At 31.3% G+C, this 26239-nt stretch overlaps 2 protein-coding genes and 1 pseudogene across 3 annotated transcripts; 1 reads left to right on the top strand and 2 right to left on the bottom strand.

Moving 5' to 3' along the window:
* Positions 1–516: 516 nt before the first annotated feature.
* Positions 517–5116, bottom strand: LOC109799668 (inactive protein kinase SELMODRAFT_444075). Its single transcript, XM_020360273.3, has 9 exons — positions 4454–5116; positions 4007–4161; positions 3806–3900; positions 2579–3606; positions 1970–2130; positions 1717–1793; positions 1487–1634; positions 1184–1333; positions 517–967 (listed from the first exon to the last, which is right to left on the bottom strand). The coding sequence occupies exons 1-9, from the start codon at positions 4638–4640 to the stop codon at positions 932–934; spliced, it is 2037 nt and encodes a 678-aa protein (XP_020215862.1). The 5' UTR covers positions 4641–5116; the 3' UTR covers positions 517–931.
* Positions 5117–12117: 7001 nt separating this feature from the next.
* On the bottom strand, positions 12118–14452 carry LOC109799650 (thiamine phosphate phosphatase-like protein; annotated as a pseudogene). Its single transcript, XR_014431796.1, has 3 exons — positions 14273–14452; positions 13936–14206; positions 12118–12722 (listed from the first exon to the last, which is right to left on the bottom strand). The product of XR_014431796.1 is annotated as a thiamine phosphate phosphatase-like protein (transcript).
* A 7883-nt stretch (positions 14453–22335) lies between these two features.
* On the top strand, positions 22336–26239 carry LOC109799466 (protein NDL1). The gene is made up of 11 exons (XM_020360037.3): positions 22336–22588; positions 23649–23748; positions 23895–23992; positions 24097–24185; positions 24380–24440; positions 24551–24637; positions 24720–24797; positions 24876–24932; positions 25066–25121; positions 25224–25359; positions 25766–26239. Exons 1-11 carry the CDS (start codon positions 22505–22507, stop codon positions 25985–25987), a joined length of 1068 nt encoding a protein of 355 aa, XP_020215626.1. The 5' UTR covers positions 22336–22504; the 3' UTR covers positions 25988–26239.

Below are 26239 nucleotides of genomic sequence, written 5' to 3'. Positions count from 1 at the left end.
ATAAAAGAGGTATATATATCATCAGCCAACCATCGATGCATGAGTTTTGTCCTTCCGAGAGCCCAACTTGAGCCATATTGTTGGACTTGGACGCCTTGTGATTTGATAAAGGGCCAACATGCATAAACTCTACATTCCTCAAAAAACTATTTTTTACACCGCCTTTTTTTTTATTAGTTTCATCATCTTTTATTTATTTTTTTAAAGTTATTTCTCTCTAATTTTGAAAAAGAATTGCAAATAAATAACTTTCCAAATATTTACATTTTGAAATTAAATTTCAAACCACTGTTTGAAAATCCTTCAGGAGCTTTAATTCTGGAATGAGCAACAGTATACAATGTATACTCATCTTGTTTAAATAAGGGTAACAAAAAGAATGGTGCAGAAAGTAACAAGTGTCTTACTGATATCCATGAAGCCCAAGTATCTAAGACGAAAAATATTGAGCCCATTACATTACCCACTAAACCAGAACTCCCAACCACCAATAGAAAAATAAACTTGAGACGCAAGTGTTAAAATAAAATAAAGTAAATTTTATCATCCACAACACAACCACGTGTTGATTTTTTTTACAAATTTGGAAATTATCGTTACACTGCGAAGGGTAAACCAAAACTGGAATCTTTTTCTGTACAATGAACTAAATAATTAACCCGAGTCCAAATTATGCTCCTTCCCCTCCACAAAATCGAACATAATATTTACATTACTGACATAAAACTCTTAGTAAAAACTTGAAGCTGTTTACAAAAGAGAAAATTCAGTAGAATCTGCAACCAGCTTTAAACTTCTCAACTCTCCATAAACTTGTCCTCACAAGTCTTGTCATAATGCTGCCATCGCTATCCGCATGATTAATTAGCCTTCTTTATCTTCTAGTTCTACACTAATGTTCTTGGGAAATGGAAATGTTATAAGCAATCAATCACATTAGAATGTCACCTTCCAGTATCCTCAGCACCTATATGAGAAAGTATGAAAAACCAATGAGAGATAATGAAGCACTAAACATTGGTTCTAGAATCTATAGATCACATTTGTTAATAATGAAAATTATAAGTAAAATTAGAGTGGCAAAATGCTAAGGAGAGCACTAAACATTGGTTATGGATCGCATGCTAGTGATTTACTACGACATACAAAGGCAATAATAAACATGTGACATTAACTTTCCAACCTGAGACATTCGAGGCCTTAAATGAGGATCTCGTCCAATGCACAAAGAGGAACATTGCAGCATGCGATAAACCTCTTGATCAACATAGCTGTTCCTTAAGCTCGGATCTATTAATTTATAAATGGCTTGTTTCTCAAGCAATGGGCGTGCCTATGCAAACATTTGAACCACAAGGTGATCAAGATATAGAATTTAAAACTAAATTACTAAATTCAATTCAGATTAAATTCTACTAGAAATGTATAATATTTTCAGATAGAGGATAATTGGTTACAATTGAAGTCAAGGGTGAAAAAGTGTTACCCATTCACTTAGACATTGCTGGCCCTTGGGCCGGTTTATATCCACAGCTTTCCGTCCTGTGACAAGTTCCAGTAGTACTATCCCAAACGAGTACACGTCAGCTTTTTCAGTAATTTGACCACTTTGAGCATATTCTGGCGCCAAATACCTATGAAAAAAGCATGCCTTACATCATTTTCTACTAGTCAAAACAAAATGGAAAAAACAAATTGGGTTTCATGTTGCACTACCCAAATGTTCCTATCACCCTTGTTTCCACTCCCATGTCTCCATCTGGCTGCCATCTAGCAAGTCCAAAATCTCCCACCTAAAATCAATTAGAGGCAGTTAGTTGAGACATTTCATATAAGAAAACATACCTAAAAGTATAGTTATGAATATATGGTTTATACAGAGGTGTTACTGAAAAAAGAATACGAAACCAATAATGTGAACATTATTCATTAGTACATTTCAATATTGAAGATTAATAATAAGACGTACTAAAGCTTCAAAATCATGAGTGAGGAGGATATTGTTAGGCCGCATGTCACGGTGCACAATGCAACCCACTCTACATTCTTCATGAAGGTATCTCAAACCACGAGCTGCCCCTACTGCAATTTTTTGCCGTGCAGACCATTCCAACACATTCTGCTTTCGTCCTGCAAATCCAAATGATCCCTTAAAAACACTTTTTTTCTGTTGCTCCCCAAATTTTCATGCTAAAAGATTATACCGTCAACTAATCAGAAATCATCCCATTACTTCGAATGAATTCTAAATGATTTTGCCAGAGGAACTAATATGGAATAAGAGCATTGATGACATGACATTAATTAGTACTTCATTAGTTATTTGATTGCTAGACATTCACACAAAAACAGTCAATTAAAAAACATTTTATGAAGATTATGATGACAATCACTCTACCAAGGTCGAATAAAGATTATTCGATAAACAAATTTTTATTAGGGAGAATAATGGTAACTAACTTTTCAGATTATTTGAATACTAAGATATTTGACAACCTAAAAAATCATCTCACTTTCTAATCCAATATCAGTTATGAATGTTGCAAAAAAGAAAAGTTAAGGATTCAAAGCAATTTACTGTAGAGATGAGAATCCAGAGAGCCATTGCAAATATATTCATAAACTAGTAATCTTCTTCCATCCTCCACACAGAACCCAATTAACATAACAACATTTCGATGTTGTGCACAGCTTAAGATCTCTACTTCTGAGCAAAACTCTTTATCTCCTTGAGTACTGGCTAATTTATACTGCTTGACAGCAATGACTTGGCCATCAGGTAGGACACCACGGTGTACAGAACCAAAACCACCTTCAGCCAAAAAGTTTACTTGTGAAAAACCACCTGTGGCAAGTTGCAATTCAGCAAATGTGAACCACCTTGGAGGATTGCCAAACACAGGTGCCTTGTGCTGACAAATTGAACACAATGGGGGAGGACCAGGAGGTGAACTCTTAGCTAGTGAAATTGCTTCTCTAACACTTTTGCTCAAGTTCACATCAATTTTACAGTTGAGCACTCCTACGATAGGATCTTGATCCAACTTTGAGAATTTCTGAAGCAAAGCTTCATAGGCTGAAACCAAAGTCTTGTCATTGGATCTCTGCATGTTGTCCTCGTGTTTTGAGAAATCACCATCCATGCAAATTACATTTGCAATCCATGGCTGAAAATATGAACTCTTGGATGACATACTTAGCTTTTCGCTCTCTGAGTCAGACTCAATTTCCTCCAGATTAGTCAATCCCTCATGAACAAAAGCAAAACCTCTCCTTTGTCTTTCATAAATGTCCGAGTGGAAAAATGGGGAAGTTGCAGGATCTGAGCTTGATATGGATGATGTTCCAATATCAGTTGCAGTCAATGGTGGTGACCCTTGTTCAGGACTACTAGCAGGAGTAACAGCTGGACCTCTAATTATATCTTGACGTTGTTCTGATTTTTCTTTGAAGTTTCTTGTAAATGTCAATGGACAAGCCATGTTTAGTTCCATCTTAGGTGAACTGTTCAAATTCAAGCGCAGAATCTTTGGCCGAGACCGCTTCATAATTACAATATTGCAATGCAGCTGCTCCATGCAGTATTTCTTTTCATGTTTCAATTTTCTGCAATTGTGTAAGCATAGACAATTGTTTTTCAGTCCACAAGTAATTGAGGCAATTTCACAGCAGGAGGCCAGGAAATATCTTATACTAATGGCATTGCATGTTATTAACAAACACACCAAACAGATGCATTAAACAAGAACACAACCTTTAACGTGGAAAGTTAAAATAAAAAATTATTCATTACTATATCTATTACTTGTCCAATATAACCCAGCTTGACTGGACTCTCTTAGCTTCAGCCGCCACAGCTCCGCATAAAGAACCAGAAAGAATCTTCACTCTGATTTTTATCTGTGTAAATATTTGAGAGTTTAGAAAAGCTGAACACTAGACACATAGCCAAAAAAATTAGAAAAGGAACATATATCCGGAAGTTGTTACAATGTTATGTTCGAACCTTCTCTGGATCATAAAAATCATGGAGTTGAAGCACTAACTGAGAACAGGAATTTGTAATAACTTCTTTCTGATCTGAAGCAGTTCCTAAACTAGATCTCCAATTACTAGAGGCACAATCAGTAGTAAATCTTGAAAGTCCCCATACCCTCTTGCCTGCAAAAAAATGCAGAAATTATAGTCAATCATGAACCTTCCTACCAGAATGACTTGAACAGATTCTTGGATTTTTCAGATCTCAAGCAACTTTTAGGTCACTAAGCCTCACATATTTGAAGGTTCAAAACTCAATAGTGTAAAATGTGCTATTCAATCTTTTATGCATCCAAAAGTCATTAAGTGTGACACAAATTGAGTAAAGTAATTCACCAAAATAAAAATTGAGTGAAGTAACACTAACAGCATGCATAAGCAATTAGAGATAAATTGGAATGAAAGTAAGCAATACTTGAGGAAAGAGCCGGAATGAGAACCAACAGCTTAATGCAATCCCCTGGTTGAACAACATGAGTCAAAGCCCACACCAAAGCAGTCCTTGAAATATCTCTAGAAGCTTTCACTGCGACCACAATCACTTTACCGGTGGTTTCTGAGGTACCCATCTCTTCTTCATGACGATCCTTTTGGCTGCTCATCTCAAATTCTCAACTTGCAAGGAGAATCAGTCACCAAAAGCCATCTGAAACGCTGAATCAGCCAAAATATTGCAACTTTCGCATCAATGAACAGTGACAACAAACACCCTCGGAAACCAAGGTTCTTTTTTTGAAGTAAAAAAAGTAGAAGGCTTCACACACTTCAAGGCACTTTAGTTAAACAACCTTCAGGTTAAAGCACACGCAAGTTAAATTACGCGCTTTAACGGCGACTCCACAGGCACAGAAGAAAGGACAGTGCCTGTTACATTACATTGCATAAAATTACAAAACGAGAATGCCCGTTTCACGTTGAATTCGTGAGGCTATGGAAACATAATCCGGTTCATGTAAGCCATGGTGGGCTACCCCATCTCTTATTATTAACATTTTCTTGTAATTGCTTATGCGTAATGATTGAGACACAAAGAAGAAAGAGAAGCGCATTTGAATATTGAAATTACAAAAAGGGGATAATTTCAATCATGTAAGGACACGAAGAAATGGACAGTTTTTAGGTGAGAGTGTATGTGTAGAGACAAATTCTGTTCACTAATCCCAAAATTGAATGAAAAAAGTTGGTGCCATGTTAATCATGTTAACCACTGAAGTTAGGACTAGTTCCCTTCTTAGAAACCCACAAAAGTTCGAGCCTTTTTTAGTTACCCAAAATTATGAGAATGAAAAAGGTAATGCATGAATGAGCAGTGTAAAATATGTCGCTTGTTCCGAGAGAAATGGATATTAAAAGTACTAGTCCTATTATATTATCAAGTGATAACAAAGGTTTTACTTACAAATCACTCTCCATAGTTGTCAAATAGCATGCCATTGACGACATGACATGTGGTTTTTTTTTACTAGTGGGGTGGTACTCATGTCTCGTATCATTCTTGTGCAAGTCACAAGGCATTGAATCGAAGTCTCTTTGAAAGTTCCAACTATTAAGATTATTTAATTTAGCAATGTGAATAAATATATTGGGCACGAAATTACACCTCACTAGACGTCAATCCCCACTCAACATTTGGCACAACAAGGTGCAATAAATTCAAATCTATCAAGAGCTGAATTGAGAAACTAATCAAAAATGTTGTTTTCATATGTAGGAAGGTGCCAATTGGTTATAATCATTAACCAGAGAAAAAAAATCCCCATTGAATACAAATAAATTGGATGGCCTAAGGCCATTTTGTTTGGTTTGGTTGATGTAATGAACGAACAAAAGATAAGTACTTGGTGGCGGCAAGCAGAATTGATGGTTGAAAGTGAAAGATTGATGTGATTATAAATTTATAATAATGCCCTTGCATCTTTAATGGACGATATCTGCACTGAGACACAAACTTTGTTTCAAATGAGTTATGAGTTATATCTTCTCACATGTAATGCTTTACATCATGCCTTTCATCAATGGATATACTGTGTTCTGTTGATTAAATTGTTATTCTTCCAATCTAAACAAGATTAATACTTTGTTTTCTTTTCCATTTAGTCAGCGGACTTGCAAAGACTGCCAAAAGATACCCCCAAAAGAAATTCAAGATATGGTAATAGGTAATATTTAAGTAGGGTATTAAGAATAATATTTAAGAGATAGATTCCTGTTTGTGTCCATATTCGTACTTTTTTTTACTTAAAAACATATTACACATTTTTTATTTCATACTTAAAAAAAAAAAAAAAAAACTTCAACACAGTTCTAAAAATAACAACAACAAAAAAGTACAAATAACACATGAAATTTTTATTAATAATTAACTTTTTAGATTTAAAAAAACAAGTTGTTTTAGTATAGAGAACTCCTTCTAGAATAACATAGCAGCAGTCTAAGATCATAATTCATAACATTTTAAAAATGTCAGATAACGTGTCTTAACCCTAGAATTGAGTTATATACACATGTGTTTTATATATTGAAATCTCGAGAATTTTTTTTGGAAACTCTCGATAACTATCTAAGTAACTCTCTTAGCATTATGATAGTCCATTTGTGCATTTATTGGGATAATTCATCTGGTACAAGCTTTAATGTTTAAAAAAAAATACATTACAATTTAAAACACAAATAATTGAGATTTAAAGTAAATAAATAGATCTCTTAAAAAAAAGTAAATAAATAGATGAGATTTTATCTTCAATAATAGCTTAATGCAATTTAATAAAAAGGAGTTATGAGTAAAAGAGGTAAAATTTAATGATTAAGAGAAAAAATATTTATTTAAAAAATAAATTTTATAAGTTTGTTCCGAAAAAATTAAAGTTCAAATTATTTATTTATAAAAAAAATTTAACAATAAACTAAAATATAATAAAAAGTTAATATGTTTATTTTAAAACTATATACTTCATCCATCCGAATTTTTTTCATAAGAATGAAATTAAAAGTTATCTTTATATAAGAATCAACCTAAATATTGACTGTATTCAAGGACGGAGCCAAGGGGGGACCTACGGGTGCCACGGCCCCCCCAACAATTTTAATTTTTTTTTATATACATATATATTACTATATGGCACCCCCTATTTTTAATATAAACTCATATGTATAATTAAATGAATAACCCAAATTTATTTTTTTATTCAACTTTTGGACTTCTGGTACGGCCTGCTATGTGGTATCACTTTGGAATTTTTTTTTTTAAAAAAAATGTAGCGCCTCATTTGATCATTCCAATTCTCAATTCTCAATTCTCAAGTAACACTGGCAATAGGAATAGGATTGGGTAGTGACTATCGGCCCCCCAGTATTGAAATCCTGGCTCCGTCCCTGACTGTATTATGAGTAACTTTTATATTTCAATTAATATATATATATATATATATATATATATATATATATATATATTAAGTTTCTTTTTTAGAAATCTAACTTTGTCTTTGTATCGATAAAATTTTGGAAACCTTATTTTATCTCCGGCCATGCATAGCTAATAAATATATATTACTGTTGAGAGATTATAATTAATAATATTTTTGAAAAATAAATAAATATCTTTTTACCACTAAGAATAATTTAAAAAATGTAAATTAATAATATTTTTTATCTTTACTCTTTAGTAGAATTTTATACTTCTTATATGTTCAAAAAAATATAACCTTTCATTCTTTTTAGATAATCATTTACAATTATTTAATATCCTGTTTATGTAACTATTTGATATATAAAATATATCAATTCTTCTAATTTATATATAATTTTTTTCCTATTTTACCTATGATATTAAGGAGATATTATGATATGTAATATTTTTTGTCCTGTTTGAGGGCACACTTGTAATTTTTAAGTAACTGGAGGGCTGAATGAGAGTTTTGGGTGGATGCTTTAGAGGGGGAGGTACCTGCAAAAGGCGCTCCGACGCTCAAGTTAGGACAAACACGATTCTCGAGAGTAATAAATGAATAGTGCATACCTCGTTTTACGTTACCTATTTATACTACTTATCATGGGCCCTGAACGTGGTGGGTCTTCTGACACTTACCAAATTAGGTAATATGGTGCTAATCGATTGATTATGCCTTAATCGCGCGTTTGTCCTTGTTAATCATGATCATCGTCTTAATTGTTGTTCGGCCCTATCGACCTTTGACTGAGCCGATAGGTATAAGGTTGGGGCTGCCCTTCGTTCTCGGCCTTTGGCCCAGCTGATAGATAAAGGATTGGGTTGCCCTTCGTTGTCGACCCTTTGCCGAGCCGAGGAGTTGCTGAGGGGTAGAGCCCATTATGACACCTTGATGTTTGGTCTTATCAGTCTCTGACCGTGTCGAGGGGTGTGTGATTGGGGTTTCCTCTCGGTTTCGACCATTCGCCGGACAGAGACGCTGGTAAGAAGGTTAACCAATAACACTGACCTAGTTGAGTCATTGATGACTTTGTAAATTTGTTATTATGGTCATAGCCGTGTCCGAGATCTGTATCGGTGTCTACTAAAACATCATGTGTCGATCTACGTAGTCGATAGGACCCTTCCGGTACAATTTTTTTTTCTCGACTCTTTATTGGATGATTATATATGTTACATCTGTTACACTCTCTAGTTTCATATATATTTAATTTTACTATTTAATTAATTTTTCAATCGCTTTAAATCAGACAATTTAAGTGTTATAAAAAATACTGTTGGACTTGGAAGTAAAATTTAAAGATGCAGTATACATTTCTGTAATTTATGTCTTAATTTCAGTGAGGTCTAGGTGTATTGTAAATAATTGGATGCCACCTTTTGTATGGCATGGGCAGAAAATAATTGGATGGCATGCAGCTTTAAGCTTTTGTATGACATATGGCCAGAATCCATGGTGGTTTTCTTTGATGCTTTCTTTTTCATGAGTGGGAGAAAACATTCAACGTTGTATCTGTGTATGTTATTCACACATGGGGAACATGGCACAGTTGTTCAGGTTGTCGCTTTCCTTACATCTGATTAGAATTCAGAATCCGTATTCAGAACTCAGAACCCAAACTTTCTTTTTACAGATAAAATAAAACAACAACCATATTTCATTTTTTTAAAAAATATCATAATTAAGTAATCATAAATTAAATTAATTGTTACGCTTAGGACAAAGATACAAACTTTCTATCCATTTAGGGTTGTTACGGAAATATTTTATTTTATTTTCGTGTCATGTCACCCGATAATAACCATATACATGTTTCTGCATGTACTATATATTTGGTTGAAATAAAAAAGTGAAAGAAAAAATAAAATTCTTTTTATAGTTCACAAGTATTTCTTTTTATTAGAGACAAACATATCTAAATTAGATAAATTTCTTAGTTTGAAATTATTGATTAAACTAAATTAATTTTATACTAATTGGCATACATACTCAATAAAATAATATTTTTTAAATTTTTTAGTTGTTTGGTAAAGAGTGAAAGAAAAGGAAAGTGTAAATATTTTTTTCCTTATTTTTGATTGGTTGAACATGAGAAGAAACATAAATGTATGTTCGTAAAATGATATGAATACCTATAAGCAAAAATGAAATATAATAAAAGAAATAAAAATAAATTAAAATTTATATTGCCACTTAAAATTAAAAGAAAAAAATTAGCAATATAAATAAATAAACAAAATGTTCTACCACGCAAGGACATTTATGCCTTTTTAACTTAAATTAATAAATTCACATTCTTCCTCCCCTTTCTTCAAGCATTGTAATTCTTATAAATAAACAAAAATTCGATGCAAACCCACAATCCACATTTATATGACAAATAAACATAATAAATGTTATACTAGTTCTTTGATCCTCCTCCTTGTTAAGGTAAGATAGGGTTGGATTTTTCAAGGTGTTAGAAAGTGCTAGAAAACCTTGGAATCATTTTTTGTGATGCTTGCATAATGTTACTGTGCCGTAGTCTTGGGGCTTTTATTCTGCACTGTTGAAGTCCTTATTAGCCACGATTTTATATATCATCCTTAGCTAAATTTATCATATGTAAAAAAATCGATGACATGAACCACGATTGATAAGAGTCTCTTGTTACTTAATCAAGTAACTGAATTTGACTTCTGACTTGTGTGTATTTAAAAAACTCAAATTGAGAAGATATAAGTATTTATCTATTCAGTTTGACAAATTCTTAAAGAAGATTATTTTTTGTGTTTGAGAGATATCCTAAAAAAGAATTCATCGTAAAAATAACAGTTATATCTATTTCTTGTACCAAAGTGCTATGAAGTTATGGAGTATGGAATAAATATTTTGTGTAGCTTTTAGATGCTAGACCAAGATGTCTAGTGCCCTATTCTACAAATTATGGAATTCCTTATAGGTCAAATATAGTGGAAATCATTACACATGCATGTGACAAATCATGGTCCGTATAGTTGTTATTAAACTCGTGTATGAACGTTGGGAAACTATGTAACCAAATTCTAAGATGCTTATTACCGCTGAACCGCAAATTTGTAATACATGTTGTGAACCATTCTTGGTGACGTGAATTGTGAATTGTGAATCAGAAGTGTCATCTCATTAAACATGTGATAAGAGTCATGAATCATGATATCTTTACCGAGTCAGAAGTGTCATCTCATTAAACATATATTGCACAAATCTTGCATTTCATTTTGTGATGATGATATATCTGTTAAGCTAGGACCTGAATGTTACAGGTATGGTAATATATCTCATTAGGTATAGGATAGTTCTTACGGTAAAGACTAGACTCAGGTATATTGACCTGGTGATTGTGATTTTTGTGAGCTAGAATCTATTGTGGTCTTGTTTGGTTACTACAACCTGTTGAAAGAAAAGCTTACAAATGTTGACATGAAGTAAATCTCATGTCTTCTAATTTGAGAGCTTACTCAATAAATAATGAAATGACGATGAATTGACACTATGAAATGGATGTTATTGTTTCTTTTAAAACAGGCTACATGATGGAATCATTATGTTGCGACTGATCAAATGATTTTGTGGTCCATACATCGTTATAACGCATACTCTAGTGTTGTTAACTACACACTGTGAAAAGGCTATGAATAGCATTCCTACTTAGATGCAAACGATTTTTTAAAGTTGAAATCCAAAGATTCTCGTAAGCTCTCCCTCTTCTGTGACCCTTGAAGAGGTGGATATGCAGATTTGACATATCAAAAATGCAGGATTCATCACAAGATGCAGTTCCATCTTTTACCATTCATTTTCCTTTAATTATACTTTTCTGTCAATATTTTATTTATTAAAAATATTAATTAATAGCTGAGATTCGTGCAGTTCATGAATAAACTACAGGAGATCTTGATCCATAATAGATACATCACCATACTTAGTTTGCAGTAAGATCGAACAAACCGGCCAGTAGAGTTGGTAATATAAACCGAGGCTCACCTACGATTCTAAAAATGTTAACACATTTAGGATGCAAGTTTTTTGACCTAGACTTTAATTGCAAGTATGGGATGATCTGCAGACTTTTTGCACCAATTTTTTTTTAATAAAATGAACTTAATTAAATTTCAGCAAAAGTTTGTGTTATTATTTATGTCAAGTATATCATAGTGAAGAGAACAGTCAAGTGTGTTGTATGTTGGTTCATAAATATGCACGATAACATAATATTGTCCTAGTGATGGTATTGGAAAAACTTAACTATGTGTGAGTGACACTCTAGGAGCACTTATTTTTGGACAATTTTAATTTAGAACTTTTTTCTGTTTTTGGTATTTAGTGGTATTGTGGACCAAGGACAAACCAGTTAGCCTGCGAGATATGCAGAGTGAGCTTATATGGGCAGCACAGCCCGTATACCCAGCTCTATCGGTCAATCTAGTTTTTAAAAGAATGAGTTTTACTCAAAAGTTATACGAATTGTTTTTAAACAATTAGAAAAAGGCTGCAACTGAAATATAGTTGGGTGAAAAAAAATTGTTCTTTAGCGTATGCTTAACAGAAACTGTTTCTTACTCTTTTTTTTATAACATTTTCCTATCTATAAAACTAAAATTAGAGAAATGCATTGAAAACCAAAACAGGGTTCTATTTTTCTCATGGAACTGCAGCATTGAGTATTAACTATCTATCTTCTGTTCAATAATCAAATCGATCAGTTACATATGGGGATTGGGGAACAATGCAAGTTTGGTGGACTTCCACTAACAATGATCAATCGTATAATTGCTATCAGGTAGAGAGAATGTATGAAGAGAAATTGTGAGAGAGGAATGCACCTTGGCCGGAGTACAGAACCCTCTCAAAGTAATAATATTCATTTGAGTTTAATGGAGCTTCCTTTATTGGGTCTCTTGGGAGCTAGAGCATTGGTAACCTACATGGGAAGGGGGGGGGGGGGTGTCCTTCACCATTAGTGGGGGTTAATTTGTTGATAAGATTTAGTAGAATGCTCTCCAACTCCTCCCCATTGCTCCAATCATGAACTTCTGCAGCAACTAGTTTTGGGTCACTGTGAATCCGGTTCCAGAGAGGATAATTCTTCCTTGGCATCACAAAATCATCTCCCTTCAGCTTCAAAGTCGGGCAATAATCACCCATTCCATCTCCAAGGTAGATGAATCTTCTTTCATTTCCAGGTAAAGAACCTCGAATTTGGTCCATCACTAAACCCTGTAAGATGGGAAAAAAAAAACACCACCAAAGCTATGAGTAACAAATTACTGCTAGACAAAAAAAATCAAAGAGAAGGTCGAAAGAATAATGATTTTGCAAAACCAAACCACACACTAAGAAGTGCCCCCCATTAATATAGAGAAATTATATATCTATAATATCAAATGATTTTATATCATTATCTTATCACAAACTAAAATAAATAATAAATTTATTGACTTTTATAATAAATAATTAAAAACATAACAAGATAATTTTTAATTGGTAGGGTATAACTATTGACCTTTTTCTTTTGTATCTTTTATAATAGATGATCTGATGCAAGAGAAATCCAAATTATGTAAGTTGATTCACGCATATGCAATTAATATGTCTGGTTTCATAAAATAAATAATGTAATTTTTCAATATACCTTTAAATTTTTTGAATTTCCAACTATAATTAAGAAATGAATTAATGATAGTTAAGGGTATAGCGAAAAAAAAAAACTACTGTTACATTAATATTGTAAAACACAAATCAAATTAAAAAGACAAGAATTGCTAACACATCATTGGAAGAAGTATAATTTACTATTTATAAAATTAGAGCTATTAAAGTGGATCATTCAACTCAACTCATCACAAGTTGAAAAATAAGTCAACAAATCCAACTTAACTCACCTTTTAATGAGTAAAAAATAATAATAACTCGACCTGGCCCATTAAAAGTTAGAAAGTTAAATAGGCTGACTTACTTAAATTAAAAAAAATAAAAATAAATTATTGTACTTTATAAAAAAACTATTATAGTCTTATATCACAATTATAACTATGTTAATAATAGGACAAAAACAAATGTTTAAAAAATATGTATCAACCACAACCAACTTAATTAATTTATAATATTAAATAATATCAAAATAATTGTATAAAATATTAATAAAGAATATAAATTAACTTTAATTATCGTAATTCATGATTAATATATATATATAATATTTAATCAATAATATAATGTATAATTACATAAATTAACGTTGGAAACCATGTATATATACTATTACTAGATGAGACACTCCATCACGAGTTAACTTATGATGAGTCGGAAGTTAGATGAAATTTTTGTTATGATAATGTTTTAAATAGTATTATTACATATAAATTAAATTTAGTTGAATAGTATAGAGAATGCTTGGTTGTAATGAAGCAATGAGTTAATGGTAAGTAACCTTGCACATATTGGGAGGGCAGAGGGGGCAAGCGTGAGGCGACAAGGTGGAGTGATGCGAAGGCGTCCTTCATTATCTACAAAAGCTGGGTTTGTATTGATATGCGAAAAGCAACCCAATAAGCCATTGTGTTCGAGAATGGTCCGAATGAAAAACAAATTGGCGTCACTGATTATCCTCAAATCGCAGCTGCAAATGAGATTTGATGGCTGAAGCGGTGTTGGGTGGTGATGCCGTGACCGTGAGAGTGGAGCTCCTGCATGATCCTGTCCTGAAACACAAATGAAACGTTGAATTAGAAAGAATGTGGGAAAAGGGCAAAGGGTAGTGGTGGTACCATGAGAGAGGTCCAAGGCATGGTGTGCCCAAGTTGGTTGAAGAGATGGGTCAGACCCATTTCGGTCACGATCCATCTGTCGCTGTCGTCGTCGATTAGGGTTCGATCGAAGTCAAAAACCACCACCGTCGCCGCCCATTGTTGCCAAATCAATCTGCAATTGAATGGAATGGGTATAAATATAAATATAATACATTGCCTAATCAAATTCAAATAACCAACCCACGTCCCACGTAAAGACAAAAACATCTATCTCTTCAATTTTATTTTTATTTTTAATTAATTAAAATTGCTGATACGTTTTTTTTATTTTATTTTTTTTTTGTTCCTACGGGTGTTGTCCAAAAATGAGTTTCCAAAAAAATTATACTCTTAAAATAATTGAAAAGGTTAAATTATTGCAATTTAACTATCTAAAATTATTCTTCACAAAAATACATTAGCATTTCAAATTTTAAATCGTCTGAAACTTCATTTTTTTATCTTTCAAAAATACGTATTTTAGTTTCTAACATTTTGGTAAGAGAGTTTTGTTTTGTCCATGATCAATGTAAAAAATTTGAAACTTTTAATCGATTAGAAATTGTGTTAAATATAACTTTAAACATAAAGAGATACAGTAATTAGTAAATATGTAACAATTTATTTAATGTTATTTTTTTTTTCATATTATTTATTATATTTTTATAATTTCTCTCTTTCTCTTTTTATCTCTTGATTTTATAAATTATTATATATATTTATCACATATTTTTTTAATTAAATATAATATGTTATGTAATTTATTATACAAATATTCTTTTCAACAAAATATCATAACAAAATATATTATAAAAGTCAATAGATATGATTATTTATAATTAGATGATAATATAAATATATTTTATTTTAAAATAGAAAATAACTCGTGTATTAAATTAATTTGTTTATCGATATAAATAATTTTATCTTGTTTATATAATTAATTTTCTCATTATTCATTGATATAACACATAGAAATTATAATGTAATATTATAAAACTATAAATATTTATTATTATTTTTTACTTATGTCTATATTCTTTTTTATAATACTATACTCTAATTTTTCTTTATGCTTATACTAATGCTTAAAATATATTAAAGATATTATGCTTTTCATAATTATAATTATAAATATGTTTAAAAGTATATATATATATATATAATATTTACAACATAAATTTTTTAATCATAAAATTTTCAAAAGAGTAAAATCAAATAATGATTGCAGTTTTCTAACTTTCTTGTAATTTATGGAACAAAATAATGTCATTCTATTGTTATTTTTAGTTAAAATAAAAAATATATAAATAAATAATAAATAGTTAAATTGAATAGTTCTACACCTTTTCATAATAATTTTCAATTTCTTATAGAATATATCGTCCATAATTTCTTTAACTTAAAAAAATTATAAAATAAGTCATATAATTAACGTATAAATAAGAGATATTTAATATTTCATGTGATTTATTGTAGTTTATGTGATTTATGAAATAAGTAATTACAACCTCAATAATTGAGATATTTTGTTTTGTATAGAAGTTGTTAATATGACAAATATTACTCGATATTACATTTTCAAGTATCTTACTATTAAGGAAAAAATATGAATTGGAATTGATTCCTAATAAATAAATGTTACAACTATATCTTTATATCTATTAAATTCGCACATATAAAATATTTTCACATAACCATATTATTATATTACCTTTCTAATATTTTAAACATCAATTTTTTTTATTATTTTTCAAAGTTGTGTTTTATCTATTATTATTATAGAACTTCATTCAACATAATATATTTTTAAACGATGAACATGCAACAAAAAAATTTAAAAGTTAATTAAATAGACAATAACACAATATGAAGATGTCACATTAAAATTGAATTTACATTATTGTTAATTGAGAAAATTGTTGTGACTGAATACTCATCCTTCGAGATATTCTATAACTTTTCAAAGTCACCCTCCTAAAAAGTATAAATAATGTCATCAAAAAAGTAATGATAATAAATTTCTATAATAATAAATAAATAAATATGGTATCACCTTGTCAAAATACATATTTAAATACTTTCTCTTAATATAATTGGAAGATTTCTTTGAATTTTATTTTGATTGTAGATAAAAAAAAATATGAAATAAATTTTAGTTCTCTATATTGTTATTAAGTTAAATCCATGAATACTATAAATGAAAAGAGACAGCTCCTCAGTTTGAGATAACAATATTTTTTTAAAAGCATGACTATCTATGAATAAGAAAGAGACATATCTTAAATTTAGTTTTAATAAAACATATTGACTAAACTTAATTTCTTTTTAAAAATCAATTAAACTTAATTTCATTAAAAAAAATGATTAAGGTGAAGATGAGATTGTAAACTAACTCATGTTTATGACAACCAAAATAATTTATAATTTACAATATTATGATAATGTTGTTTTTTAATTGTTTGTTTATAATTATATTTGCTCCCATCGCAGTGTTATACATTTTAGTATTTTTTAATTTGTAAATATATTATAAGTATGAAACATTTACTAATTTTATTAAAAAATTAATTTTTATCAGAATTTTGACTCTGCAACTTCTCATCCAACCACAAATTAAAAATTAAATGAGAATTTATATTTTTTAAATTAAAAATGAGAATTCTTTAAAATAAAAAAGTATATATATGTATTTTAATTTATAGTTCGTAGATTCTATATTTTGCTTGTGTTAATCACGCGTTTTTTTTATATATATATAAATTAAAGCATTTGTTATTTTTATATTTTATTTAACTTTACAAAAATGCTATTACCTAGTAGAAACTCACTTTTTCAAAGGGAAAATTTTGTGTAGAATAATAAATCTTCTATATCTAAAAATTTAAATAATTATGTCGAAAAACATTTAAGGACCATTAATAATACTCTTAGCTATTTTTCCTCAATAAAAACGTTTTTAACAAAAAAAAAAAAAAAAAAGGGCTCCTCTAATAATGTACATCCTATATCATTTAACATTCATGCAATGTCTCTATTTTTAACCAATGCTCACATGTTTTTTAATCAAAAATGTTCTTTTTTGTTTTTTTTAAATAAAATCACTTGACATGAATATGCGTACATGATAATCAACATGCACGTACCCTTACTAATTAAATAAACAGTTCATCAACATTTAACAATGTTATACTCGAGTTTTAAAACTTCAAGTAATAGTCACGTTGAGGAACTCAATTATGTATTTTATTTTTCATGTACAACTTTACTATTAAGAAAAATGTATTATTAACACCTTTCTTGATGAGTTATGCTCTCACTTTTAGTGTTTAAAGGAGAGAGTTTCTTACATTCATCTAAAGACTATAAAATTATTGCCCCAATAGGTAGTTTGGTATTATACGATTGTGAGAAATCTTAACAAAAAGGATTTCTTTCTCATTTTATGAATTCGTGTGAGACAATCTTATTTGAGTATAATAGAATTAATTAACAATTTTTTTATTTAAATATTTAATGGAAATACACACTTAAGATTAAACTCTAAACCAAAATTATGCTAAAACAATCATATATTAATTTATTTACAATATCAATTGGGTATTTAGGTTCCTTGTTATAAGTATACACTTTTTATACTCTGTTACAAATAGGGGTATTCAAAATCGAACCAAACCAAAAAGAAAACCAAGAAGCGATCCAGAAAAACCAAAAAAAATAAAAATAAAGTTTGGATTTTTTGGATGTGTTTTTCAGAGAACCGACTAATTTGGTTTGATTTTTGGTTTAGTCAGTTGAACCAAATCGAAATCGACTGAACCACAGTGCTGCTTATGACTGCGTCTGCCTGCGTGAGTGTAGGTTAAACTCCAGGTCTCTCACTCCCTAATTAAAAGTTTTCTCTACTAGTGTCGCCTCTCTCCCTCTAATCTAAGTGCCTCCTTCGTCTGTCTGTCGTTCTCTCTCTCATCTAAGTGTCCTCCTCTATCGTTCTCTCCCTATGGCCTCTGCACCTTTGTGTTGGGATTCATCCCAAGTCCCACATCGGTAAAATGAAGGAACATTGGCTAGTTTATAAGTGTCCACCATTCCACATAGTATGAGGCCTTTTGGGAAGGAGCCCAAAAACAAAACCGTGCGGGCTTGGGCCCAAAGCGGACAATATCATACTATGGTGGTGGAACGGGTGGACTAGCGGGCCCTACAAGTGGTATCAGAGCCAACGGTTCGTCTGGGTTTGATGCGGGAAGACCCTCAGTGTTGTGCCTCGCGATGGAGATTCGAACTTGGTGCCTTGTGTCGAAAGTCTTCCTGATATTGTGGTGTTCAGGCGGCGTGTCCCGTAGAGTTAACGACGGTACAAGATGGTGACGGATTATCGCTTGAGGCCTTTTGGGAAGGAGCCCAAAAACAAAACCGTGCGGGCTTGGGCCCAAAGCGGACAATATCATACTATGGTGGTGGAAAAGGTGGACAATCGGGCCCAACACTTTGCCCATCGTTATCTCTCTAGTCGCTTCTCGATCACCTAAGTGTCTTCCTCTATGACTATGTCGCTCTCTATCTTTACACCTTCGCATGATTGTATCACGTTGTCGCCTCTCTGTTCGTTTCCTCTGACATTCTCCTTCGATAGTGAGAGTCTCCATCTTCTGAGTCTTTTTTTTTTCTTTTGTTAAAATCTCTTTCTTTCTACTATGTGGATATTGGAGAATAACATATAACTGATAATAGTCGATTCCACTGTGTGGGCATTAAAGATAATCACAGGTTCACAACATTAACATCGCTATAGAGGTAATTATAATTGTATACAAACAAAAAGGTAAAAAAAAAATTGCAAAAATCGAATCGAATTACAAACTATTGGTTCGATTCGGATATTATAAAAAATAAAAACCAAACCAAATTCCATGTATTTTTTTTCATTAGATTCAGGTAACTATCTAGTTAAAAATCAAATCGAACAGTGAACACTCCTAATTATAAATATGTCATAATTATGTATTATTATATTTTCTAAAATTCATTAATCCCTTCATCAATTCAAATTCAGAGTGCATTTTTTTTAATTGTTACCTATCTTAATTATTTTTCAAAAGAACATTTCAGGATAATCCTTTGATGTGAAATAAATATTTATTATTGAAATTAGTCACACGTTGCATTGTTTATCCACTAACACTCTCAAATATTATGCCATCAATTAGTCACACGTTGCATTGATTTAAATATTTCTTATTTATTTAAACGCAATAAATTAATAAATGTATTATAATTGATTAATAAATAGCAGTAAAAGATTTTAAATAAAAATTCATTATATTTATGTTTTTGAAGAGAAAAAATAATCATTATATAAATATATATATATATATATATATATATATATTAAGTAATTAAAATTATTTAATACAATAAATAAAATATTTCTTAAGTAATTGATTGCAAAGAAAATGAATTATAACTCAATCAAATTTTACCCGAGATATTCAAATTAAAATTCTCAAATTTCCGTTCTAAAAAAAATAGATAATCTTGACCGACGAATCAATTTTATAACTCTATCTCTGATCATTCTTTATATAGCGTGCTTGGGTAAAATCATTTACTATTAAGTATTAACACTTGTACAATTATTTTCTAAATAAGTTTAATCTGCAATTCCAACATACAAATGAATTTTTTTTTAATGAAAATGAAATTTGATATTAAGGATTTACAACAATTTACACTCCCTATTTAACTAATTAGCTGAGTTAGACACACTTGATATCAATGATGCCTTACCCAAAAGTATTGAGAATACCTTCTCTAGCTTATAATATAAAAAGATTAAACTCTATATTTAAAATTGTAGCAAGTAATTAATGTCCTTTTAAAAATAGAGATATTGGTGTCATAAATGTTAGAAATATAATGAGATGAATGAAATTTGTGAAATTGACGTAAAATGGAGAGCATAATCACGCATGTCTTATGCAATGTTATGGTGTGTTGGAGGTCGCTCTCGACAGCTTTAAGTATAAAAGGTGCAAGAGGTTTGTCGCTTAAACTAGTGATAATAATTTTACCAAAGATACAAAAGCTTATGACAATATTAAATTGCGTCATGACTATGAAACTATGGGTACAATGGAAAACATTGTTAGTAACAAGTCATTGCCAGATATCCACCTATAAAAGCAATTGACGTTTCGAGATTGATTGAAAAAAACCATGTAACTGATAATTTATTAAAATAAAACCCACATTTTAATTTCCTCAAAGCTTTCTATAGCATGTATATATATTTATATTACTCTAGTTAAATTAAAATACTGTCAATTTTAAATGTCTTTATCTTATATTCATAATATAATACTTACTAACATTGTTAGAGTAAACAATAGTATTACTAAGTAGGTCAGATACCCCTTGTGAAATCCCCACTCATTTCTATACTTTGCCACATGTAACAGTTAGTTTGATTTGGTTTATTAGCCATATATTTGAATACGCAACCCATTCTCAATGATTTATAATTATGATTCTAGATACACATTGTGTAGATGAGATTAAAGTAAGCATTGTCATGGGTACACTTGGAACATAGTCTGTAAAGCTAAATGGAAATATTTGTTTGAAATAATATAGTATTAAGGTTTGGTGAAGAGGAGAAAGAATATTGGTAAATGAAGAATGGAAGAAATGCGTGGGAATATGATTAGGAAGGCATGATTAATGATTGGAGTCAAATGAAAGGCAAGCAACCTAACATTTTTTAACTTCTAAGGTCCCTCTTCGATCATAAACACATGCCCTCGTCTAAAACGAGAGTAATTACATTGCATGAAATTAAAAATAATAAAAGAAAGTTAAAAGAAAAAGTGAAGGGTTTGAAAGAAATATAGTATGACAGGTGTGGACGCACAATAGGGTTTGGAGTCCAAGGGAAAATGATGGGCCAAAGGCAGACGCATCCCGCAAATTACGACCCTTTTAGATTTTGTTTTAGGTTTTCATCATCACCCAAATCATTTGTAAAAATCAAAAATTAACAGAGGACTAGTTATCTTTTTTACTACCAAAAACGTTCTTGTTTAAATAATAATAATAAAAGGTGATTATCTTTTATTTATGGATGAATTTGATTATCAAAGATGAGAAATATAAAAACATTTAAATATTAGAGAGAAATTTGTCAATGGTTGACATACTAGCTACTCAATAAAACAAAATAATTTCAAACTACATATTAATCTACAACTTTGAGATGTCATATTTATAGATTTATTTATTTATTTATATGTTACTTAACATTTATTTTTATGCGATAAAATACTTTCATTCATATTTGCAAATCAACAATTATTTCATTAAAATAATCATAGTTCTTAATCTAATTGTTAAAGTTTTAGTGAAATAAATTAACAAATTATAATTAAGATTATATTTAAGTATTCACAATATAACTTGCTAATATATTCAAATTAAAAAATAAATGAATGTATATTAACAAATGCAAATAATGCTTGATAGCATATTTTCACTTATTTTTTTTAGAAGAAATATAATAATAAACTATAACTACAACTTTCTTGCAATATCCCTACTTCTGGCCAAAGAATAAGTGAATGTATATTAACAAATTTGTTTTATTAATCTCAATTAAAGTTAATTTTTTCCCGGAAGCTACCTTTCAATAAAACTTAATATCAAAAATAAAAAAGGCTTTAAAAATATAATATGAATTAAAAATACTATTTATATTTTATTATTCATTTTTTTTCTTCTTATAGTTGAAGTAGAAGGAAGAAAAAAATTTGCTTGAGCAGAATAGCATTAGGATAGGTTTGGAGAGAATGGAGAGAGAGTGAGAAACGACGTCGTGGAGGGAAATGACGTAGTTAAAAAAGAAGGACAAAAACAAAAGGTAAGGTTAAATTCGGTTGGTACGGAAATGAAGCGTCGGTGGTGGTAAACCGCAGGTTAAAATTTTGTACAGAAAAAAACACAAACAGAAGAAAGAATCGAAGTGCTTCGTATATAAGCCATTAAAGGCACATGAGAGAGTCTTATATTTCTTTCTTGAACCTCTCAAACTCAAAACATAAACAAAAAAAAATTAAAAAAAAAATAGAGAGCAAGAGAGAGAGAAGGAGAAAGGGGGAATTGGTGGGTGGAGGCTTCTTTGGAGTGAGTTGAGTTGATCATCAGGGAGAGGCTTCCATGTTCGCCACAGCCATGCCAGAATCCAATGATTCCGTTTCACTTCACATCCAGGACGAGGAGAAGATCTACCTCGGTGGAAAGGTCCCACCCCATTTCATTCTTCTCTTTTTTTCTCTTTCAAGTTTCAATCTTTTTTCGTTTCTTTCTTCTGGGCTCGATCCAGTTCCACTGTTTCTCAATTGGGTTGCAATTTCTTTTTTAGTTGTCGGCATTAATTATGCTGCATTTTCGGTTTTTTTGGATTTGGCTGTTGCTGAATGAAGGAGATGTGTGTCCAAATCAACGGTTTTGTGCCTGCCAGAGGGTTTAATTGTTTTGTTTTGTTTTACATAACGGAACATTTGATGGGGGCAAGTGTTTTGCTATTGGGATCTTTGTCGGAAAATAGAAAAAAAATGTACAAGAAACGTTTTTTCTCCAGCTCTTTCTATTACTCTTGAAAATGCATGGGGTTGTCTTTTTATTTATTTATCTTCTTTTTTGGAATGTTGTGTAGCTTATCATATCTTCTGAAGATTTGAACGCGGAATACAGCGGATCTGCACATTCTTTATTTGCCAATTGTCACATATTCCCTCCATTTATTAAGCTATTGGTTTTTTGAACATTTGGTGGTCGTTGTTTTCATCGGATTTCTTTTGGTTTTTGTTTTGAAAATTTGAGATACGCATATTAGTTTTATTTGTTTTCCCTTTTATTTTTTATTTATTTATTTTTATTTCTTTCGGGTTTAAAGGAATACGCATATTAGTTATTGGATGAGTTTCTGGCATTCTTTTCCTTTTAAAAGCCAAAGATACTCTTCACTTTTTCACTGTCTCTCCTTGTTATTATTATTATTATTATTCTTTTTTATTCTTGAGCATACAATGATTGGAATCTGGAATGACTTATTGCACTCTTCGGTTCAGATAGTGATATTAATGTGTTGTGTTGCTTGTGGGTTTGGGTTGCCCAAAAAGGGAGTAATGGCACATGGGGAACCATGTTAGAGAACAGGTAGCTTGGAAAAAGGTTCCTTATGAATTTTAACATTACTCAAATGGAGTGCATAGTAGATAAAGGATATCCTTTGCTTTAGGAGAAGGTTCTATTCATTCCTAAAAGTTCTAACTCCATTCGTTTTGGATAACCATTTCAGGAACATCATATTCGAACTGGCTGTGGTTCTGTGTCTGTCATAGTCTATGGTGATCATGACAAACCAGCTCTGATCACTTATCCAGATTTGGCCCTAAATTGTAAGTGCTGCGTGCTGCCAATTTATTTTCTTTTATCTAATTCCACTTGTTTCAAGATTCTGATTCTGTTCTAGACTTTGTCTATAATGTATTGTACATGTGCATCTGGAAATAAGTCAATATTTGACTTGTGTGTATTGGTGCAGATATGTCATGTTTCCAAGGATTATTTTTCTGTCCAGAGGCAGCTTCTTTACTGCTTCACAACTTTTGCATATACCATATCAGTCCCCCTGGACATGAGGTTTGTCAGTTGATCGATTTGAATGAGTTTTTTTATTGCATTTAGAACTGAATATTATTATTCACATTGTTTTTCCTCTGAAACTTCCACAAGAGTTCTTGCAGTTGGGAGCAGCTGCAATTTGTGCCGAAGATCCTGTTCCTTCTGCTGAAGACTTAGCAGATCAAATAATTGAAGTCCTCAACTATTTTGGGTAATCAGAATATAATTATAATGTTGATAATTTTATTTTGTGGGGACTGGGTTAGCTTTGCTTTAAAGGTCCAAGATTTTGGAAATTGGAAGTTAAAGAACACTGTCCTCTGTGTGGGGGGGGGGGGGGTGGTGGTCAAATCCAATGTTTTTGCTATAGTTACTAATGGCATGGACTATTATTTTATTCTCCAGGCTTGGTGCAGTGATGTGTATGGGAGTGACAGCTGGTGCTTATATCCTAACTCTTTTTGCTGTATGTACCCCCATTAACTTTGAAAGGAAAAAATATGCTATGTAGTCTTATTATGAACTTATGTAGTCATTTTTCTTACTGGTTTGTTCTTCTTTGGTATTTTTCTACAGATGAAATATAGAGAGCGTGTTCTAGGTTTAATACTTGTATCTCCCTTATGCAAAGCACCTTCTTGGTCTGAATGGTTTTATAACAAGGTTCCTTTCAAATTCTTGCAGAATTTGTATTATGAATTCACTGATAATGATAACATACTCAGACCACTTGTGAATATTTTAGGTGATGTCAAATTTGTTATATTTCTACGGTATGTGTGGCTTGTTGAAGGAGTGTTTGCTTCAGCGATACTTCAGCAAGGTATTATAATACAACTATGCAAAGTGTCTTTGGTTCTGTTGTATTGTCATATTGAGTTTTCTTGGTCAATTTTAACAGGAAGTTCGCGGTAATGTTGAAGTTCCAGAATCAGAGATAGTTCAAGCTTGCAGAAAAGTCAGTGCTATGCTAATTTAGTTTCTTCGCCCTGTACTGCTCTATAGCTGGAATGTGATTGCTATTCCTTTTCTCACTCTTTAAGTGTTTGATGTATTCACCTGGATTTGCATTGTGATGTTTCTTTTTTCAGTTGCTGGATGAGAGAAAGAAAACAAATGTCTTGCGGTTTCTTAATGCAATTAATCAGTAAAATCTCCTACATGTTTGCTTCACCTTTGTTTTATCTTTATCTGTGGTCGTGTAAATTGGAAAATTTATGTGCTAAAACTTTGTTTTGCCAAATTGCAGGAGGCCTGACATATCAGAAGGGTTGAAAAGATTAAAATGTCGTACACTTATTTTTGTTGGGGATAGTTCTCCTTTCCATTCGGAGGCTCTATACATGACTTCAAAACTTGATAGGAGATATAGTGCCTTGGTTGAGGTATGTATGTGTAAGGTTGTGGTATGTATTATGTATGCATGAATGTATGTACAGAAGAAAGCATAGCAAATAGGAGATGGATAAACGCTTGGGTGACGTTTTCAAATTGATTTTTGAATGAAATTGACTTTAATTAAAGTTAATTTTGAACTAAAGTAATTTATGTTTATATATGTTTTTATTTTAAAAGTAAATTAGTGGTAAAACTTGGAATAAAACTTTAGAATGACCAAGCACATGGATCAGCTGGTATGAGGTTGTTCTAGGCTTCCAGCTTAACTAGTAGTCTGAAGTTTGAGTTTTGGATATGCAACATGTTATTATTTAGTCGATATCTGATCGTGATTATTGATAATCCAACATGAATCTAAACAAACATTGATGATATGGGGGTTTCATTTTGCAGGTGCAAGCTTGTGGGTCAATGGTTACAGAGGAACAGCCACATGCAATGCTGATACCAATGGAGTACTTTTTCATGGGTTATGGGTTGTATAGACCAACCCAGTTGAGTGACAGCCCAAGGAGCCCACTAAGCCCATCTTGCATCTCTCCGGAGCTACTTTCTCCAGAAAGCATGGGATTGAAGCTAAAGCCTATAAAGACCCGTGTTTCCTTGCAAGTTTGAAAATAAATAAACCTTTGTCTTTTGTAATTTGGAAGCAGTTTTTTTCTTGAGATTTTTTTATTGTTTTAAGTGGGGAGGGATAGACAAGAGGTTGTAAGAAGGGTTGTAGATAGAAGAAAAGAGACATGGAGAGAATACATGAAATATAGGGAGGACTTGTCTTGATTCATTTGTAGGTCTGTCTTCAATAAAGGAATAATTGAGTTGTATCTGTAAATCCCACGTGGACTCAATTTATTTATCATTTGTTAA

The sequence above is a fragment of the Cajanus cajan genome, chromosome 2 (assembly GCF_000230855.2).
Source record: "Cajanus cajan strain Asha chromosome 2, NIPB_CcT2T_4, whole genome shotgun sequence".
In the NCBI taxonomy this organism is placed as follows: domain Eukaryota; kingdom Viridiplantae; phylum Streptophyta; class Magnoliopsida; order Fabales; family Fabaceae; genus Cajanus; species Cajanus cajan.
The sequence above is the reverse complement of the archived record's forward strand: the minus strand, read 5'-3'. Positions and strand labels throughout refer to the sequence as shown.

Bases quoted from the DNA above. Each gene is read 5' to 3' on its own strand.
- LOC109799668 (XM_020360273.3), bottom strand. From the start codon at position 4,640: ATGAGCAGCCAAAAGGATCGTCATGAAGAAGAGATGGGTACCTCAGAA. The intron at 1,635-1,716 runs GTAGTGCAACAT...CTTTTTTCATAG, and splicing joins AGGGTGATAGGAACATTTGG to GTATTTGGCGCCAGAATATG. The intron at 1,334-1,486 runs GTAACACTTTTT...ATGTTTGCATAG, and splicing joins AGCAATGTCTAAGTGAATGG to GCACGCCCATTGCTTGAGAA.
- LOC109799466 (XM_020360037.3), top strand. From the start codon at position 22,505: ATGTTCGCCACAGCCATGCCAGAATCCAATGATTCCGTTTCACTTCAC. The intron at 23,749-23,894 runs GTAAGTGCTGCG...GTATTGGTGCAG, and splicing joins TCCAGATTTGGCCCTAAATT to ATATGTCATGTTTCCAAGGA. The intron at 24,638-24,719 runs GTTCCTTTCAAA...TGAATATTTTAG, and splicing joins CTGAATGGTTTTATAACAAG to GTGATGTCAAATTTGTTATA.